The 16,218-nt window shown below is 34.9% G+C and overlaps 1 protein-coding gene across 1 annotated transcript in view; it reads left to right on the top strand.

Moving 5' to 3' along the window:
- Positions 1–1,354: 1,354 nt before the first annotated feature.
- LOC150102940 (glutamate receptor ionotropic, NMDA 2B-like) overlaps positions 1,355–16,218 on the top strand; it is a 275,940-nt gene continuing 261,076 nt past the window's right edge. The window contains exon 1 of the mRNA XM_090398014.1: positions 1,355–1,801. Within this exon, the coding sequence (XP_090254140.1) occupies positions 1,355–1,801 (447 nt within the window). The remainder of the gene's footprint in view (positions 1,802–16,218) is intronic.

Here is a 16,218-nt window from a genome sequence, read left to right on the forward strand (position 1 = left end):
CACACACACACACACACACACACACACACACACACACACACACACACACACACACACACACACACACACACACACACACACACACACACACACACACACACACACACACACATATACAGGGTGTTCGGGATAAATTTGACAGTTTCGTAAGGAAAAAGAAAATCTTCTTTGTATCTATTAAATTTAATGAATTGACAAAAAAACATTACAGGCAGAGTTAATTACAATACTATCAACAAGATTTACTCAAAATAACCACCATTAGCATCGATCACAGCTTCAATTCTGCTTCGGAACCTCGAACAAGCTGATGCTACAGTCTCCCTGGGAAGGGCCGCAAAAACTGTTTTAATTTTATCCATTAACTGGGCTTTTGTATTACTGGAAGTGCGATTGGTGTCTTTTTCAACTGCGCCCCATACAAAATAATCCATGGGGTTAAGGTCTGAGGAGTTTGGAGGCCAAACATTTGGACTGGTGAAGTCGTAGAAATTTTCAGACAACCATTTTTGACTTTTCCCAGAGGTGTGGCAAGGGGCCGAATCCTGCTGCCATACATACGGCCTACCATTGGCTACCCTTGTTATCCAGGGCTTGACTACAGTTAGCAACTCCACGAACAAAGCCCGAATTCCAATGCCAGGGTTCTTCAACACCTGTTCCTGCAGATTTGCGAGGAATTCTACTGTACGAACGCAATCAGATCGTCTGCTAGGGATCTTTCTTCTTGCTACATCCTCGTAGTCACCATTGCAAGTCTCTAGTTCATGCCTGATTGTTTTTACTGTATTCAGGGAGCATTGGGCAGCAGTCGTAATATCCTTATTTTGATGGCGGGCACGAATCATCATGATCCAAGTTATTCTCTTCCATGATTCAGGTGGGTTCCAGCTATCCATCCTTTCTGACATCTTGTATATGAATGAAGAAGGGTCCAAACTTTTAAATGAAGAGAAGTGTGTGTTAATACATGTAACTTACGGAAAAATATAATTAATTATAAATATGTCAAATTTTATCCCAAACACCCTGTATATATAATGCTTATATTTTGTGTGTGTATAAATATATATATTTATATATTGTATATTCAGATCTTTTATCATTTATTAAATATTTTGTTGAATGCATGTTTAATCATTTGATTTAATCATGAAATCAATGATGTGTAAACAATTCTTTAATAGTTAAATTGATTTCTTAATTGGTTTCTTACTTTCCTGTTTAGGATTCCTGCATGTTTGCGCTGTTTTCTCATAACCAAAATGAATATCCTCTATCTATCCATTAAAAAGGGACATGATACTAATTCTAGAATGTCGCATGTGGAAGAACAATAAAAAATTCCGCAATCATGTACGAAGAGAAGTCAATTCTGTTTGTTGTGATCACAATTTTTTCAGTACTTTTTGAAAAGAATGGAGGCCAACACCATTCGAATGAAATCTCCCTTGGTGTTATAATTCCGAAATCCGCCTTTCATGAAAAGCAACTTTTCAATGCGTTATCACGCACAGTAGCCAGCTTAAATAACGACGACAAACAATATCCACTGAAATTCAGAAAACTTTACAGGATTACGTATGCAAATAGCTCCATGCTCCTCTCAGCTAGTCCTACTGAAACCCTCTCTGTCCTCTGCACTGATCTCTTGCCTAAGAACGTCTCTGCCATTGTTTATATTACGAACTCGAAAGTTTACGGTAGCAACGTGGCATCGGTTCAGTATGTCCTGCAGCTCACTGGCTACCTTGGAATTCCGATCTTGGCTTGGAACGCAGACAATGTCGGCTTAGAACAGGTAGGAATATATTATGGAAGTGTGAAGTTTTTGTTGGGGTCGGGCGTGCGCACACACACACACGCACATAGTAACACTTCTATGCGGTATTCTTTCTGTATTGGTTTTGCACTCCGTTTACTGGAAATGTAAATAATATTTTATTGAAAACTTGATATGCCTCCCCAAATATTATCTACCAATTTATAGAGCTCATACAGAATTCTCCCGTAACTGTGTGGCATTTAACAAATGCGTCGTAAGTTGTAATTAAGTGATAAAAAAAACGGATTATAGAAATAATATGGAAAAATATTTATTTGAATATTTTCATTTCTTTTCATATCTGTTCTGCGTATATACTATGGAGATTTTGCATTTATGTAGGATGAAATACTAGAAGCTATGGGAAACAAAATCAGTTAAGAACATTCCTCGGTATGAGAAAAACTGACCCACTTCAGTTCAAAATCCCTATAAATGTTTTCGTGTCATTGATAAATTTTACAATCAGGTGTTTCCAAATAAAAGACAAACATTACAAGGTCCTTGCGACTGAGCTATGAAGCTCTAATGAGATAAAGGTTCAAGAGAAAAAACCCTGTTTAGATTCGCAAATTTTCTAGGCACAGAATACAGTCCGAGACTCAGGTGAGCTGATTTAGTTCCATTACCTCGCCATAGACTGGCGATACAAATTCACAGCAATTTTTATTCTCATGTTAATACGGAAGAATTCTTTCATGAATGTGAAATTCATGAATTCCTAAATGAATAAAAATAACTAGTCTGCTAAACATCAGAAATGAGAGCTTCTTATTCGATTTCTTTGATCAACTGAATCAGAAGAAAACTCACTCTATAAGGTTTCAAGCATTGTCACTTGTGCATCATTGGGTTGATTAACTGGTTGAAGCGAAAACTCGTATCAATCGTTTGTTTCCACACCTACAGCTCAAAGAGTGCTCTATTAGAGCAGTCCAACTGCATTCTGATTTCTCCTACTATCGGTGCACAACCACATGCTACAAGGGCAAGAGATAGAGTTGATAGTATTTTCGAAAACGTTCATCTATGTCACAATTTTATATATATATATATATATATATATATTTTTTTTTTTTTTTCAATAAACACGAACAACGAAAGCCGCCAACATGAGATAAATTGGACGTCAACTTCAAACCTACACATTTGCCATGATGAGGTGGAACGCCGCATTGTGGAGTCAAAAGAAATCACCTTAGACCCGCTTCATATGAACAATAATCTCAGCTATAATTTGCCTGACTCTTTCAGCTCTACTATCAGATACTGAAGATCGCGTGGTTCCACACACGCACAAGTGTACAACAATAGAACTTTAACTCGGACTATAGCTCAAGTTATTAATAACTGTAATTCACAGTCGAATATTAGAATTGTGTAGCTTTAGAGTGTCTCAATGTTATTTTAAGTGTCTTTTAATATCTTTCTATGTTCTTAACGCTTGATGAAGTCAATATCGACGAAACATGTTGCGTTTTCAAATAAATCTCATTTTGTTATAATTCTCGGGTTTTAAGTCAGTTAATATTAAGAATGAACATATCCCAACCCCGAGTTAATAGTAGTAGTCATATATATATATATATATATATACATACACACACACACACAAAGTGGCCATAAATTACCTCTCCCTCTTTGTAGGTATCTGTAGCTAAAACTAATAAACGGAATGAGACCACATTTTATATTGAGACTTTCGAAGGCACGGGGAGATGAATTCTGTGAAAAAAAAAAGATTTAGTACCAAAAGCCTCGTTAGGGAAAATTTTGGCGCTGGTGAAGCCGAAAGCAGTCAAATATTTGCAGTAAACGCAGGTAAAAAGGATTATGCAAATTTTATTGTTCGTACGTGACAGCATCGCCAACAATTCCACTTAAAAAGGGATTGGGAATGTTCAGGCAGTTATTCGAATGACTGACGAATTGTGCTCAATATGCATCCTACTCTGCCTGCGTGCTTTACTTTTTAAATTGTTTTACTTTAAACAGTGCAATGCCGTAGCGGCCCTTCGGGAATTTAGAAGGATTCATAATCTGCGTACAGGTCTTATGTCAGCTGTAGCACTGAGAGCTATGATTAAGAAGTTTGAAGAAACTGGATCATTAGGAGTTAGACCTGGCAAGGGACAGAAAGCAGTGCAAGAAGAGACAGTAACAGACGTTGCTACTGCGGTGTTCGACGACACAGGGACCAGTACTGGTCCAAGCGCTCGTGCCATAGCTCGCAAACTTGATACAGCTTATGGTACAGTCTGGAAAATATTACGGAAAATGCTTCACTTCTATCCGTATAAGTTGAGTCGTGTGCAAGCACTAATTACCGCAGATTATGATAAGCGCATGACCTTCGGGCTAACGTTTCTTGCCGGAATGGAGGTTGACAATGACTGGCCTTGGAAAATATTCTCTGGTGATGAGGCTCATTTTTATCTGAATGGGTCGGTCAACACTCACAACTGCAGAATTTGGGCATCTGAACATCCCCAAGCGATCCAGCAAGTACCAATGCATTCTCCAAAAGTAACCGTGTGGTGTGGCTTCACAGCCGATTTCATAATAGGACCATACTTTTTTGAGCGTATTACTCCTATAGGTCCTGTAATCTGCTCCATTACTGTAGAGATTTATATTGATGAATGCTAGAAAATTTTATGATTCCTGCATTGCAGTCAAGACAATGTTTCGACTCCATAATTTTTATGCAGGATGGAGCACGGCCACACATTGAACATTCAGTATAGCGCCTTTTACGCCAGAATTTCAGTAATGAGAGGGTTATCAGTCAGTTCTTTCCGTCGGCATGGCCCCCTCGATCCCCAGACATCATTCCATGTGACTTTTGGCTGTGGAGGTATTTGAAATCCATTGTGTATGTTGGTTGCATTCCCAACTTGCATGTCTTGAAAGAGAACATAAAACAGGCTGTTATGAACATCCAAACCGACTCCTGACGCTCAGCAGTAGAGCATAATGTATTGTACACAAGAAAGGTCAGCACATCGAAAATCGTGTATGTGGTCTTTGGAACCCTGATTCTGATGAATAAAACATTATTTCCTGTAAGTTTAGAATCACCACATTAATTTCTGTGTCTCTTGCAAGTTGTTGTTTTAGTTTAATTATTATTATTATTATTACCTTTGTAACGCGTCACATATCCAGCTGGAATGAATAACGCGGCTGTCACTTACACCGACGAAATGTTATTATTCCATTTTATCTGCTTTTAATGTAATTATCTGCTTGTTTTCAGCTCCGCCAGCGCCAAACCTTCCCCTATAGGCGATTTTTGGTACTAAATCTTTTTTTTTTTTTTCGCGGAAAACATCTTCCCATGCCTTCAAAAGTCTCAATATAAAATTTGGTCTCATTCCATTTACGGTATTAGCTACAGATTCCTCCAAAGATAGAAAGTTATTTTAAAATGCATATATATAACTTTTTACTTATTTAAATTAAGGAGATATTAAATCCCACATTGTTTCAAAACCGAATAAGAAACTCAAAGATTGGAATCAGAGAGTTTCATGCCGAATATAGTCAACTATAAAAGTATCGGCGATTACTAACGTGAGCTAATGCAAGTAGCCGTAGTACGTAGTACAATCTCGGGCAACTCTCAGCAAAGGAGGTAAAGTTCTGATCGCTATTCTTGGTATTTTCCATAATGTAAAAACACATTTCCTAGGAAATATATGCTGTTATTACATTATGGTGGGAGGTCACTACCCAGACCGGTTTCAGCCTTTATTGAGGCTTCATCAGTGAGTAGCTAGACCTTAATTCCTTAATTTGGTAATTACAATATATAGCATTCAAACCAAATTAAAGAGAAATTAAATTTTATTTGAACAAATCAAATATTTATATAGTCTATAAAATATAGTGTCATTAATAACCATCACAAAATTTAGAGAGCCTCCTGTAAGTTTGAAATTTTTTTCTTTAGATTAAAATGAAATACTTATTTTGGGATGAAATATCTATATTTTGAGGAATTTTTTAAATGTCAATGATAATATTTTGGAGAAAAAAAAAAAAAAAAAAATATATATATATATATAAATACTTGCATAATATAATTATAGTAATTTTAAGTAATTTAATTGTAGTATTTTATTTTTTTCCCGACACTTGACAACGTTTATTGTTAACCAGCTTGCCAAAATTTGGACACAAAAATATTGAGCATACGAACTTCATAATGGCAGAAAGACTGACATCGATTAGTCTTGATCTGTGGTTTTTTTTGTTACCTTTCATACATGAGAATACTTGTTCATACAAATAGGTTTTTCCAAAATAACATAGAATACTTGATGCAGATTTTTTATTTCCGGATATTTTTGACCTAAATAAGTGTACATATTTGGAACACCAACTTCTTTGTATTTCTCTTTTGGAATGAAATCATTTTGGAAATCATTAAGTTCCATTAGAATAAAAATAGGAGCTTTTTCGAAATTAAAGGAAAAAGGACTTGTAAAAATCGAAAAAAAAAACGCCTTCTTGCTCCTTAAAATCTTTAAATCGCCTATCAAATTCTTCTTTAATCTTTTCTTCTTTGGGACAATATTGAGAAAAGGTAAAAATTTGATTCTTATTGATCAACTGTCCACATAGGAAAGTAATTTAGAATATTATCTTTTAAATTATTTTGAAACAAAACCAGTTTACATCTAAAAGTTGCCAGTCCATCATACATGTGTGTTATCAACTGACCTTTCCCCCCCCCCCCGAAGTTTGATATTTAAATTATTCAAATGTCCCGTAATATCAACTAAGAATGCTAGACCTTTTACCCATGTCGGATCATTAAGAAATGCAACATCATGATTTTTCATTTCTAAGAACAATTTTATCTCCTATAAAAGTAGAAAAAAGCTTTTTAGAACCTTGTTTATGTGCATATGTCAGTGTAAAAATGCAGGGTACATTAATACTAGTAACCTCTTTAGGAAAATCTGTTCTAGAGTCGAAAAAAGAACATTTTTCAAGTCACTTCACCCGGCTTTCACATCGTACAACAAAATTCACCTACTACAAAAGCTATATACAAACATTCACGTGGTAGAATTAGAGACCACATGGTAGTTAGTGTGGTGAATGCTATCCATCCAGCCAACCAGAACAGCAACTGATTACCGTTATCTTTATAGCTGAAGGCTTTGGTTCGTAGTTATTATAAAAATTAGCTTCGCCATCAACTTGATCACCCCTATTACTTCATGAAAATAGCAAATCGTCGAAGAACTTAAAAATTTTCACCAAGGTGAATTCATGTTTTTAACTCCTTGATATTGTTAATATATTATGATTTTTTACATTACATAATTTTCACATCACACAAATATTCATCCAGATCAGGATTCTCTTTCCAGAGTTTCTGAGCTGGATAAACATATATGGTGACCTCTTGTGCTGAATCAAGAAAATAAATAATTATCTGAAACAACTTGTATCGCATTTCTGCTTCTTCTTAACCAAAATAATAGTCTTCAAATATAACACCTTCTTGCGCATGGTGGCTTAGAAATTATAGGCCAGAAATGACGGCAATATTTCAAGCCCCGAAAACATATGCTGAGAAATTCTCAGAAAATTACCACTTTATACTCCTTTTTCTACTATTATTAATTGCCTACCTAAATTTCAGTTCACCATACTTTATTTTTGATAATGTTTAAAAATCGCGAGAGCAAGAACAACAGTTCACTCTCTCTTTCCCTTCAGCTAACATTTACCACATCACATTAATAGCATGCTAAACTTTAAAAAAATGCATTTTTCCACTCAACGTCAGTTTTTAACCTTCCAGTTAATACTGTAAAAATAATAAATATGTCCATTTTCGGGTACACCTCAACGTTGTAGGTGGTGCTCCCAAATCTCACTAAAATTATTGATTTTCGTCCAGCCACTAGTCCATCTCTCACTGACTCACCCGCTCTTTCACTAATTTATGTTTCTGTTTTTCGCTTTCTTTTCGATTGGTCCTGTTTCCTGGTCTTGGTTCAGCTGAATTAACAGCTCACCAAATTTCACCAAGCCTATAAAAATTACGCCAGCGATGACCCAAACTCCATTCACAGTCATACGGTAAATTCACTGAATTCACTCTTCACATGCAAATGAGTGAATTCAGTAGCATTATTCATGGCATCCCTCAACAAATACAACCTCCACTTAATCGAAATTAATATGAAAAGTTTTTTTTTTTAAATCACGTCCTGTCACAGCATTAATATGCATAGCGCTAATACTTTATTATTATGTACTAGCGCTATACATGTTAATCCTGATGACAAGTTAATCAGCAGTTATTAACCAGTGTAAGTTAATACCGTAGTATAAACACCTCTTTGCACATTGAATACATTCTTATAATATCTGACGGTAATAGCTACCATTTGCACTAAATAGGTTAAACTTTTATATGAATCCCAGCCTAAAGATCAAATACTGTAGTAAACATTAGTACTACGGATAGACTAAAGGTTAGGTGATCCTAAAATCCAATTCTGCTCTCTGGACTAAACATGATATTTTGCAATCCAATCTAGTCTTTAGTTAACAGATGGAGGCGGTGGTCTTTTCCCAAGCAACAAAAAATCCGACTTCCATCAACAAAATTTCAAAACCAACCATGCCACTGTGGGATTCGAATCAGAAACTGTTTATAATAGTAAATTGCTATCCAGTTGAAATAGTCCACGTTTGTTATTAATCCTATGACAACTAAAATGATGAAAAGTGCCGAGTGTTATTTTAAGAAATATATATCGGTTTAATTAAGATTATTCCAAGAATATTATTTTTTTTAATAATTTGTAGTTCTATTGAAATAATAATTATACCAGTGCTATTCGTTTGATGAATGTATTGTTGTGATCAACAATAATAAGTTTTGTACTGCGTATTTGCTTTCCAGTGGATTGGAATCCTGGGGATCATGTGAACAAAGACTCTTCATCTCACTCGGTCTCTTGGACAGTGTTTTCTTTTAGCAATTATAAATTCAAGTTGGTAATTTCCTTTATGTTGTCCATGAAATTCTTTTATGGTCATTCTCTCCTTTTGATGACCTCAGTCTTCCCAACATAACTGCCGTTCCCAGTGATTCATTTGTTCACATAATATGCCTAAATACATTAACTTCTGTTTAGTGACCATTGCCTCCAAAGAGCATTTTGTCTTTATATTCTCTAAAACATTCTTATTATTCATTCGTCTGGTCCACGAATTTCTTAATAGTCTCCTGTTATGATATAACTGGGTGCCTTTGGACTTCAGTAAATCATAATTTTCAATCACTTCTATTTCATATACCTCAATCAAACGTTTATACATATGCCAGAAGTGGTCGCTTTTATTTCACTGATGTTAGAATTAAGTCCATTTTTTGCTTTTCCTCTGAACCAACAAAATTACCACTTCAGATCTTCCTTAGTTTCTACTATGAGGGTTGCATCATCTGCGTTTCTTATTTTATGTATATCATTGTGCAAGCAAGTCATTTGCATAATATATTCACTATAAAAATTAAAAAGATAGGAGAAAAATACAAAACCAACCCTGCCGTACACTTTTCCCATTCGGCATTATCTGTTTCGCCAAAGACTGTTTTTACAGAGGCTTCTTGGTTGTCATGCAGTTTTCTAATCACGGCGAATTAGTATGCTCAGGTATTTCCATTCCTCTCGTCATATTTCACACTCTGGTATGATCCACACAATCAAAACCTTTCTTATAATCAATAATAGATGAACGCTTCCTTTCGAAATTCATTTGTTCTTTCCAAAATCTATGGCGTGTTAACCATCTGCTTTCTAGTTCCTCAACCTCTACTAAATCCTGTCTTTATTCTTCAAGCATTTGTCAAATCTGATATGGTATCAGACTTTTTTCAATCAGACTTTCACCATATCTTTACTTGCATGTAAATTTAAAGTAATGGTTCTGTAATTCTCACAGTTTGGGGGATTTTATTTATTTATTTTTGAATTGGGATTAGTACTGATGTGTTTTTCAATTTCAATGCCAGTATATTTTCTTCCAAATTTCATGAGAAAGTTTTGTTAATATATTCACAATTTCATTCGCAGCTGCTCTTTCAAAGCAGTCCTCATGGAGATCTCATGGAATCTTCAACAAATTCTCTAATTTCAAATTCTCCTTCAATGTTAATATATTTCTTGTAGATATCCTCCACATACTATTTTCATCTTTATTTACTTCTTCTTCCATCAAATAATTCACAGAATTACTTTTTTTCACTACTAATTTAGGAAATAACTTCCCTGAAACTTGATTTATCTTCCTAAACTAGAGAAGCAGAGAAGTTAATCACTAGATTTTCAGCACCTTTTGTTTAGATGTTTATCTTTATCTTTCGTAGCGTTGAAATCTGCCATTTACAATCTTCCTTTCATGTTGCTTTACTAAGATTTTTCTTTGCTTCTTCTGTTACTCTATATTTTGTTTCTTCCCACACTTGTTCTAGTTCTCTTCCTGGTCTTTCTAAATTTTCTGTCTTTCCGATGTCTATTTTAAATGCTTCATTTAATGCAGACGTATACTTTATTTAAAATATCATAATAATTTCCATGATTATAAAGTTTATACTCTGAGGCGTATAACGGAGTGTTTAGTAGGAGTATAGTTACACCATAATTCATTTATTACATGCGCGTTGAATCCAGTGTTTGAAAATTAACTATATGTTAAAGGTCTTATTTGAACATTTCTTTTTTCATTTATTATTATATTTTAATTAATGACAATCACACCTATAAATAATTTTAAAAAAGCAACCTAGTCAATGTTACTTCCCTATTTATGAATGTATTGAAGTACATACCTTGAAAACGTTCCAGGTTCGGTCTTTAGACCAGGCTATTTTATCTAGATGTTAATCAGCCAATGGAAGTACCAAAATAAAAGATATGTGCAACCATACATGAGTGGAATTCACAACAAAATATAATATACATTTTTTAAAATTTAAACCTTCTCAGTGGCCGCATTTCAGATAATGATATCACAACCAAAATTAAGTGAAAGATAATTTATAGGCTAATCATTTATCAGCTTCAGGATACATAACGGATGGAATAACACATTATAATAAATAATGTTCTAGTGGCATCCGATCACACTCAGACTCTAAGCTGTGCCGAAAAGGTGTATCGCGATTTAACACTCCCATAACACAGCCTTACAATTGGTCAATCTTCAATCATGGGACAGTCAACACCAATCGGATCGACTATAAACATCGCTGATGATATTTGGTTCGTATGAAGTATTTCTTCCATCGAAAGTAAACATAATGTAAAAATAATGACATAGGGTAAAGAGAGAAATATCATTTTCTGGTCAGGGGCATCAAAACTGAACAATTCTGTCTATTGCGATATTGACACTACATGGATCGATGAACGCGGGTATAGCATAATACTAGGGTGGGCCTGAACATTTCTCGGTCACGATCATAAATGGCGACACTATTACCAAGATATTATTTTTCTGAGTTGGTACATCTGTCATAAGCGTGCGTGTGATATTACAAGTCATTCTATCAAGTAATTTGTTTTATACAGCTGTCTGAAGCAAAAATATTGACAATATCCCTTGAAATGGATAATTGAGTATCGTGCGGTTATAAAATGGTTTGTAAAAGAAGGTTTAACGCCAAAAGAAATTCATTCGCTGTTCATAAACGTTTTTGGGCACTCTTCTCCTTCGTTTTCGACAATTCAGAAACGAGCTGCCGAGTTTAAACGTGGTCGTACCAACCTTGAAGATGATCCAAATGAAGAACGCCCAAAAAGTGTAACAACACTTTTTGGACGTCCTTCATTGAAATCATTGATCAAGTGTACAATATGGTATTGGACCGGCGAGTCAAAGTGCGTGAAATTGCTAAACCTATAAGCATTTCAAAAGAACCTGATATATTTTGCATGAAGCATATATTATTTGCATATATTGCAAATGAAAGAGCTTTACGCAAGATGGGTGCCGCGCTTGCTCACAGCAGATCAAAAACCCACTCGCATTAAAATCTCTGAACAGGGCTTGGAGAGTTCAATAATAAAACTGCTTTTGTGCATCAATTTATTAGTATGAATGAGATTTGGATTCACCGTTACACACCAGAATCCAAACAACAGTCAAAACAGTGGATAGAAGCTGGTTGTTCAGCGCCAAAGAAGACAAGGTCATGCCATCTGTGTTTTGGGATGCTAAGGACATTTTTTTATTAATCATCTTGAAAAGGATAAAACAATAACCGCGGAATATTATTCCGATCTTTTAACCAGACCAGATGAAAAACTTCGTGAGAAAAGACCCGTTTTGCAGAAGAATAATCATCTTTCAAAAGGACAATGTACCTGCCAACAAAGGTGTTTTGGCAATAGGAAATGAACTGTATTCGAAATCAAGTCAATTGTGTGACATCATGTGCAGTATTCACGTTTTATAATTTTAAGGCAAAAACAGGTAACATACCAAAGGTATACAAATCATAAACAACATTCTGACAAAAATAAAAGATTATTAATTCGCCATGTTACATGGAATAGGAAACCTGTCCGCTATCACTAACTTAAAACAGAAAACTCTAGTTTCTCTTTGTGATGTATTGATGCTCATATGCAAAGCAATGCAGATTAATACTATATATCTGAACTCTTCTTACCTGAGTTTTTTCCGCTTATACTGTTTCCCATAAACCTCTTACATTTTAAACACTGTAAATGAAACACACACACACACACACACACACACACACATATATACACACACATATATATATATATATATATATATACACATATATACACACACACACACACATATATATATATATATATATATATGTAGAAAGTATTTTTACCTTGGGTATAAATATGTTAAGATACCAGGCAATTTTAAACCTGGTTTTACTCCATTTCCCAAGTAAGCAAACAGACTAAAAGTCAAGTTTGCGCCTGCAATTGATGCAAGTCTAACTGATCCCACAGGTAGTGCAGGATATATATATATATATATCCTGCATATATATATTTGTATATATATATGGTAATTATTATTATGAGTTTCAGTTAGATGATACAGTTTATTTCTACAGAACATCAGATATGTTATATATATTAACAGTTGATTCTAATGCAACTTAGATGTGTTATTTGAAGAAAACAGAAAAGTGTAATTGATTATTATAATTTCAAAGATAATTAACAATACGAAATTACTCTTAATATATATTTGTTTAATAATAATCGTAATATAGAATTGTTTATTTAGATTATTGAATAAATCTATATTCCTCTGCAAATAAACTATGCTTTATTTATTTTTTTTGCTGCATTAATCTTTTCTCATACCTAATTTCTATATAATATTACTTGGAAAGAAGTCAAGAGACATCCACATGTGCAAGTGTAGTGTAACGAGTCACATGTTTGTAACCAGTATAAAATGATGCTCCCAAGTCAGTGCAACTGTGTCCGAGTGAAATGTCTGGGAGAAGGAACTGAGAAGGTTCGATAGAAGCATTGCGAAAGGATGACATATTCCAGACCTATGTAAAGACTCCCATTTGACCGGATGAAATGGATGCGAGAAGGAACCGACGGAATTCGAAAGAGGCGTTGGGATAGAATGCCATGCTGCAGGTCTATCTGCCCGACAAACAGTTGAAAAAATTGGCCGTCTTCAACAATCAGTAATACCATACTCAGAAGGAAGCGCAGAGAGTCAACTTCACGTGCTACCTCAGTGTAAGTCTCAACACACCGAACGTGACCGTAGTGTGCTACCAAGGATCATATGTAAAAACCGGCTTTCGTCGGCCGACACGTTCAGTGCTGAGCTCCAGGCATCGATAGCAAATATATTATTCACGAATCTGAATAATCTGGGGACACGAATAAGAACATTCAAAACAAAGGTGTTATGGTGCGACGAACCACGATGCACTCTATACCGAGCAGATGGACTGGTGGGAGCATTGCGGATGCCAACTGAACGTCTCATACCAGAGCGCGTAATCCCAACTATGAAATTTGGAGGTAGCAGTGTGATAGCATGGTCGTGTTTTTCCTGTTATGTTCATGGTGTGAACATAACAATGATCTCCAACAGGTATCCGAACATTCTGGACAATGCAATGCTTACTACTTTGTGGAGATTCTATGGAACTGACCATTGTCTCTTGCAGCAAGCTAATGCACCGTATCTTAAGGCTGCTGCCTTAAGATAATTTGAGTGTTTTGTGGACATGAACGGCACCACACTTGACTCGCATCCACAAAGCTTGATCTCATCTATACTGATAATCTGTCTGATGAACTGGAGCATCACATGAGGTTACAGGGACGTACGCCCCATAATAGTCCACGACCTTATCACATTTCTACAGGAAGAATTGTCTAAAATTCCCATTGATCGCAATCGTCCGCTTGTGGAAGTTATGACAGGTGGGATTGCTGCAATTGTCGCACCGAAAGGAGGTCCTATATCTTATTAAGGTGGACGACATGGCTGCGTTTTCCTCACACTATGGTGTCCGTTGACTTCTTTCGAAGCAGTGTATGTATATATAAATAAAAGCTGAAGAGTAACTGGAATTATTCCAATAGCTATCAGGCAATATAAGCGGTTTATGGAAATTAAGTGGTTTATTCAGTGTCGAGGTGTTACATGGATAAATAAAAGCAAAGTACTGTGTGACTGTATAAATTAAAGTGTTTGTATATTATAGATACAAATTGTTGATTCTGTGTGTGCTCAAAAGTACAAGAAAAACTACATATGCAGCCTGAGAGCATGACATCAGTAAGTAGAGTGCGCTTGTAGTTGATCGGAATAATATGCATCATGCCTGTATACAGTAGGCATTCCTGGATGCTGCTGAATATAAAATTGTTTCTTCTTCTTCCTTATCGCTGCCTCTCGCCGGATGCAGATACAGGTAGTTGGCTTTTTAGTGTGTTTGTGCTTAAAATTTTATTGCATGTTCTTCTGTAGTTGCGTAATGCACCATGTACTTTTTGCATGAAGAATAATTAACTGGATGCACTGTAATTAATTCAAAATTACCTTTCACACAGAAAGATTACTCAAATATTCTTGTAAGAAAATTGAGAATTTTATTTTATTTTCAAAATATATGAATATATTCAAATTGTTATTTTCAGTTTGGAGAATCTAACTGCATGCTCTCAAAGAAAATGCTTTGTATCATATAAAGGGGAATTTAAATATTGAACCCGAGATATAACGTTAAAGGTGAAATACTTATTAAAACGAAAAAAAAAAATTAAAAATGAAATTTCCTTTGAAATGAAATAGCGGCAACGTGTTTTGTACTTCTTATTTCGGCGCCATTCTTTCTTCTGCTTTCATACAGCGTCCTTCGTTTATATTTTCTGTCATGGTTTCCAAGGTTGTGCGTTTTGCCCCTATAATATTTATTATATAACATCACTACAAACTCATTCTTGAGACTTTAAAACCCAAGAAATCATGGATCAATTTACGGCATTTACTCTTCTCCTTTTGATGTATTTCTGTTCAATTTTATTCGAAATCACTTTCAAATTTCTATTCGCATTTTTAAATTAGGTTAAATTCATTGCTGGCATCTATTGCAGTCTGTTTTATTTTATATATTTTTACGTTACTTCTACTATTATTCGCGAGTACGTTTCATTCATCTCGATTATGAAATCAGCTTGCATCTGTATTTTTGATTAAAGTTTTATCTCTTCTTCGCATATGTTTATGCCAGCATTCATAAAGTATGCATCTGAAAGGCAAAATTGCATGTGCTACAAGAACACTATAATGTACTCACAGTTTGGCTAGTAATCATATCATCATACACGCATGGTTGATTTTGTGGGGCAGGGGATGAAGAAACATAAAAACGCTTATAAAATGTTAACATTCCTGTTATCCCTTGATATCCCTAATGGAGAAGGAATGAATACATAGAAATCAGCATGTCGCTTTCATGTAGTACCTAATAAGAGAGCATGCCTCGAAAACAAGAAAGCCATCGTTATATGAAAAATGGAATTTTTTTAAAACGTTCCATATTTATAAATTATTTCTAACTGTTTTACATTTATTAAAGAAAGAAAAACAGAATATGAAGAATGATATAAGTATAGCGTTTCCATACAGGAATGGGATGTAAGACATTGCCGTGCATGTTCTGCAACACGAATATGCATTCAGTGGAAATAAAAATTAGCCTTTTTTTCACTTCTTTGTTTATTTATTTTTTTTTATTTTGTACATTTTTCCGAACTCAAATTCTATAGATGAATGCGCATGAAATCTGCATGTTCCGCTCATAATTTTAAGGTGTT

The sequence above is a fragment of the Typopeltis vanoorti genome, chromosome 9 (assembly GCF_054136105.1).
Source record: "Typopeltis vanoorti isolate ZY-2024b chromosome 9, IOZ_Tvanoo_1.0, whole genome shotgun sequence".
Taxonomy (NCBI): domain Eukaryota; kingdom Metazoa; phylum Arthropoda; class Arachnida; order Uropygi; family Thelyphonidae; genus Typopeltis; species Typopeltis vanoorti.